The following is a 6,128-nucleotide window of genomic DNA, read 5'->3' as shown; positions in this document are numbered from 1 at the left end:
TATTTGTTTACTTATACCACTGATCTTTTCCTCTACAAATTCTCAATCATGAACTTAATTCTTGAGAATAAGGAGGCATCGCCATGTACTATAATTTATATTAAATTGTTTTTTTCTCTATCAAAAAGGCATGATAGTTTTATTATTAGAGGAAAAACAAGAAACCATTATTAGAGAAAAGCAATGAGAACCTTTTTTTCAGTGGAAAGTACATTTTGACTTAAACGGGATCTAAATGGCAACTTGATAATTTTAGGAGATTGCTCAATGTTCCACTTAAGGATTAGTTTAGATTTTCAGTCATGATTGTACTGAAAAGTGCTATGTAGTCATATCAGAGTGTCCCCTACCATGCCTAGTGAATAATCGTGCCTCTTTTGCTCTACAGGAAAATGACTCAGGCACTTTGGACACGGTGGGCGCTGTGGTTGTGGACCACGAAGGGAATGTTGCTGCTGCTGTCTCCAGTGGAGGCTTGGCCTTGAAACACCCGGGGAGAGTTGGGCAGGTAAGTAATTGTGGGGTTTTAAAACTAGCTCTTCAAAGTAAAACATGGAATTTTTTAGCTCACAATGTTTAAAGCAGTCGGAACATTTTTTTCTTTAGCAAAAATAACATCATTGTTCCTTAACATTTATGTGGTATAAATAATCAACCAAATACCTTTTCAAGATTCTTTCTTACAAAACCTATCTCATAGTAATAACGTTTCTTTCTGATCTTTATAGTCGTTAATCCTAGTTTCACTACTTTCAACAGGCTAGACACTGGCCAAGGTATTTAGTAGACATCTAATAAAATGTGCTGATTTCCATTTTTCTCCCTTTGTAAATGTCAATTCTCTTTAGGAACAAGCTCTAAACAAGATTACATTGCTGCTTGCATTTTCACTGGGAAAATGATTGTAAAGTTACATTTTTTATTTCTTCTACTTAAGGAACAGTAACATTTTGACCCTCTATATCCCTCCTCTGATTAAGCATTTCAGTGATTTTACAGAATAACCAATATTTCAGGTCACCAACACATGATACCACTCAAGAAATCTAGGAACAGCGAGGATCTAATATATACGAAATTTGCATATCCCCAGTTCACTTGCACGTATTCTTCACCCCACCCCCCATCTCAGATCTTTAGTTTTATACTGAGAATGAAGTTTAACAATTCATTTGATCTAGTAAGCTTTCTGAGTATAAACCAATTTGGCACATTATTTATGGGCTTAATAAATATTTATTGAGTGAACAAATGAGTTGGACACTCCCATGGAGTTTGTTAAAGTGGTTGCAAGGGGTGCATTTAAATTTGGTATTTGGATCTTATCTCACCTATGGAGCATGTCTTGGTAGGCTTTGTGTGCTTTGTCTCTCACATTTGAAGAAGAGTTGATGTCACAGTTACTTTGGTCATGATGGTTAGTGAATGCTTGGAGCAGTGATCCAGTTCATGGAGGATATCTTGCAAAGCCCCAAGTGATATTTCTTGATCTTCCCTTTATGTAGCTAAGACATTTATGGTCCTATACTAGGGAAAAGGGGAAGGGAAAATAATTAATTTTGTGCTACTCTGCTTATTTTACAAGGGAATTTATGGGGCATTATTAGTCAACATGTGTACAATGCTTTGAACTTATTATGAAAGCCTTTGTCTGGTCATGGTATTTTTCCATATTATAAAACCCTGTGTATTTGTCACGTTTGGAATAAGAAAATCAAGCTTGGCATGTCATATTGGGATGTCCTGGTGAAAAAGGAAAGAGAAAAGCCAGCAGAGTTGCCTTCATTGCATTATAGTTCCCATGACTTTATCACTGTTTCCTGTTTGTTTAGGTTAGCAAAATAGCAACAACAGAACCAAAGGTAGTTCTGGACTACAATAGCAGGATACTTCATCTAACAATCTTTTTTTAAATTTTATTTTTTATTATTTATTTATTTATTTTTAGAGACCTGGTCTCACTCTGTTGCCCAGGCTGGAGTACTGTGGCACTATCATAATTCACTGCAACCTTGAACTTCTGGGCTAAAGCGATCCTCCTGTCTCAGCCTCCCTAGTATCTAGGACTATAGGCACATGCCACCACACCCGGCTAATTTTTTAAAATTTTTTGTAGAGATAGGGTTTCAATATGTTGCCCAGGCTGGTCTCAAACTCTGGCCCTTGAGCAGTCCTCATGCCTTGGCCCCCCAAATTGCTGAGATTACAGGCATGAGCCATTGCACCCAGCCACATCTAATAGTCTTGAAGCCATTCTGCCACTGCACATGGGACTATCCTGGAAAAATACATCTGTAAAATTTACGTATTGATTTGCCCCAATTGGCTAGTTTATGAATACTTATTTTGAGAGAGCTGAAAAATTAGGAAAGGGTATGAGGGAAAGGATTGGTGCTCACAGGAAAATGCAGTTGCTTCGTTGGGTTATATTGTTTAGATCGAGAAGATGTAATAAGCCTGGAACTATGAAAGCATCAGACAGGAGTTAAAGAACAGTTCTTTTTGACACACAAGACTGAATGAAACAAAATACAAAAGCAAGTTGTATCAAAGGATAATTATTTTTTTTAAATGTGCTGAAACTAGATATTTTCAAATGTATTTTAAATGAACAAATCAACTGTTTAAAAATTTTAGCATATTACACTCCTTTAGATATGTGTAGCAGTGTAGATGGTGAAGTGGAAATTTGAATTTGAACTTATTTGCTTCTTTAGCTTACTATAATAATTAGAATTTATAACTTAGATGTCAGAAAGGAATTATTATATAATATTTTATTCCCCCCAACCCTCACCCCACCCACATCCAAATCAGGAGTTGAGTTTAGTGGTTAAAAGTGTGGACTTTGGATTCAGGTAAACCATTATTTTAATCCCATCTCCCCACTTACCCATCTCCTTCCTTTGAATAAATTACTTTCAGCATCTTTAAGCTCTATTTTCCACATCTATAAAATGGGGATAACTCGCTACCATACGAAGTTCTAGAAGATTAAATGATATAATGCATTTAAATTATATATCATAACCCCTAGTAATAACAGCTATAGCTACTGTTTATTGAGCACTTGCTGTGTGCAAGAAGTGTGTTAATTAACATGATTGTACATCAACACTGTAAGGTGGGTATTTTTATTATCATCATTTTATAGAAGAAACTATGGCCCAGAGAAGATTAATAATAATAATGATATCATCATTTGTATGACCTACTTTTACTACATGATAATATCTTCAATAAAATTTTACTGCAAAAAAGAAGGAATCTTTTTAAAATTTGTTTTTAAAGGCCTGCTTAAGGTTGCTGTATTTTACCCAAAAAAGTGGATAGAAAAGGGACAATTTCTGATTCTTTCTTTTCTTAGAGGTGGTAAATCACTATGTCTCCCAGGATGGAGTGCAGTGGCTATTCATAGGTCCGATCATGGCACACTACAGCCTCAAACTTCTGAGCTCAGGTTATCCTCCTGCCTTAGCCTCCTGAGTAGCTGAGACTATGGGTGTGCACAACCATGCTTTATTTTACCTATTTTACCTATTACTGTCTCAGCCGAACCAATTTCAGAAGGGTAAAAAGGAAAACGACTTCAGGTCATGAAATTAAAGGAAGGGTAATGTAAAGGGAATTTGCTTGGAGGGAAGAAACAAAGGGTAAACATAAACATTCTTACTTTTCCAGAAAGATGACATCCACTGGCTTTCTAAGAGGTGTCCCTCGGGCCTTATTTATTATTTCTTGAGTGCAGGCTCCTGGTCAAGGTAATTGTGGGGAAATGGAAAGGATGATGGGCAAATGTCCAGAGTTTTAAATGAAGAAAGAATGGGCCATTCCACTGAGTTATCCCAGAAGTCTGCCAGTTTTATTCTGAAATCTATGTGCCAAATCACAGCTGAAGGGGGTCAATGGCCATACTGATCCAACAGTGTTAGGAAACTAAGGCATTTGTTTTACCAGCATGGTATTTTCAAAAGCAGTAACAGATTTCCCAATTTTTGCTATTTTGGGAGTGTCCTCTTCAGTTCTTGGTTTTACTTTTAAGAGGGTTATTGTCACTGACAACTGGAGATGGCAACTGTTGGTTACATGAACATGGGAGACTTTATCTCTCATTATCCTGGACTCTGGCTTACTTCTCAAAGAGGGTGATTAGGGGATGGATGCGGGTGTGTGCATCTGAAAGTCTTGGGGAGCAGTTCACAAATCTGGGATTCTTTGAGTGATAAAAGAGGACTAGAACAGCTGTTTTAAAAAATCTGGAGGACTGTATGGGGAGCTTAAAGTACTCGTAGAGAGCAATGCCAGGACTAGTGGGTGGAAGTTATGATAAAGAAGATATTTGTTCAATCTAAGGAGAACTTTCTATGAATAGGAAGTGTCCAAAATGGGAAGTATTCCCATATGAGATAGTGAGGTTCTTAGTATCAGAGTGCTTGGTATGTTTCATGGAGATTCCTGTTCTGGGTAGAATATTAAAGCAAATGATTTTTAAAGTCCTTATAAGAAATAATAGAATATCATAGAAAGCTGAAGTCCAGTCACCATTCCCAGTCTTTGCCTACTCTCCAGTGCCCAGAAGTGAGCTTCTAGAAAATAACAGTGCTATTTTATGGGAGTATCTTTTTCTTCCATCAGTGATAGTGAATATTGAATGTATTGTTGTAAATTGCTTTTTTAAAAAAAACAATACATTTTGGAGATCTTTTCTGTATTTCTTCCTAAGGCTTTTTTTTTTTTTAAACTTAAGTCTTTTATTTTTAAACTTTGCAATGATTTCCATGTATTGCTATGCCAAAGTTTATTTAGCCATTTCTCTACTGATTGGCATTTAGGTTGCTTCCACTTTCCCGTTCTTATCAACCACGTGGTAATGAACTCTTGAGCATACCTCCTCATATTTCTCTATAGTAGCTAGCTAAGAGTTTTTGTTTGTTTGTTTTTACCTTGCTTCCAACTGAGGAGTAGAAAAGTTAATAGTTGTGATTTCCCCTCCCAAAGTCAGAAAAGTCATCATGGATATTGGGGAGATGAATCAAGACATCTTGAGTAACATTATTGTAAATGAAATAGGAATGATTGTCATAATCTTTTATAAAACTGTGGTAGCTTATTATGCTCCTGGTGGTTTTAGAAATATATATCTGGTTTACCACCTAACCAGGTGATTAGCTTGAACCGGCCTTTTGCCTCCTTTCTTTTCATCTGCCTGCATATAGCACAGCGGTGAGCATATATTGGGCCCTTTGGTACAGAGCTGTTCGCAGTTCCTATCGTGCCACCTCAAGGGAGGAATGGAAGATGCCCTCTAGAAGCAGGGTGCCTCCTTGAGCGTGCCAGGAGGATCAGCTGCATCCCAGTACACCAAGGCCCTAGTTAATAAGTGCTGATTCTTGGATCTCCACCAGACACTGAATCAGAATCTGTAGGAACCAAGGTTCTTATCGGCAAGCTTCCCCACATTAGTCAACACACAGTAGTTTGGGAACTACTATTTTAAGGCAACTACATTGGTTTTAAGACGCTAGAAGAACAACTAGCTGACAAGCTACAAAGGGAGAAGGTTTCTTAGGGAAGGAAAAATTACTGCTGATGAGACTAAAAAATTTTCTTTTGCTATTTTCTGAAAATTTTTAGATTAGTAGAATAGTGGAAAATACAGTTTTAATAGTATTAAAACCATCGTTTGGGTAGGTCTTATACAACTTCTGGTATTATCACTCAGTTGTTTTGTGTCATTAAGCCAGGTTTTATTAGATGGGTATGGTTTCTATTGAAAGCTGATAATTACATGTAATATTTCTGAAATATTATATCTGTCTATTTCCTTTTTATCCCCAGGCTGCTCTTTATGGATGTGGCTGCTGGGCTGAAAATACTGGAGCTCATAATCCCTACTCCACAGCTGTGAGTACCTCAGGTATTTGCTGCTTTCATGACCATTTTTCATAACTTCAACTTTGTCAGCCATTTAATGATTAAAAGCAATATTTTTAGGTAAATATAAAGCATGTGCTAAGGTACTATATAGACAAGAGCATTGATGCAGGAAAGCTATTTAGCATTTGGGAGGTTTTGATGATTGTTTAGTATCACAATGTAAATGCCTTGCTAACATTTAAAAAAACAAA

The 6,128-nt window shown here is 36.7% G+C and overlaps 1 protein-coding gene across 1 annotated transcript in view; it reads left to right on the top strand.

Moving 5' to 3' along the window:
• The window catches only part of TASP1 (taspase, threonine aspartase, 1), a 370,289-nt gene that overhangs the window by 204,546 nt on the left and 159,615 nt on the right, over window positions 1-6,128 (top strand). The window contains exons 7-8 of the mRNA XM_012640422.1: window positions 389-508; window positions 5,839-5,917. Coding sequence (XP_012495876.1) covers window positions 389-508; window positions 5,839-5,917 — 199 coding nt within the window. The remainder of the gene's footprint in view (window positions 1-388; window positions 509-5,838; window positions 5,918-6,128) is intronic.

This window comes from Propithecus coquereli, unplaced genomic scaffold (assembly GCF_000956105.1).
Source record: "Propithecus coquereli isolate 6110/MARCELLA unplaced genomic scaffold, Pcoq_1.0 Scaffold153, whole genome shotgun sequence".
In the NCBI taxonomy this organism is placed as follows: domain Eukaryota; kingdom Metazoa; phylum Chordata; class Mammalia; order Primates; family Indriidae; genus Propithecus; species Propithecus coquereli.
The sequence above is the reverse complement of the archived record's forward strand: the minus strand, read 5'-3'. Positions and strand labels throughout refer to the sequence as shown.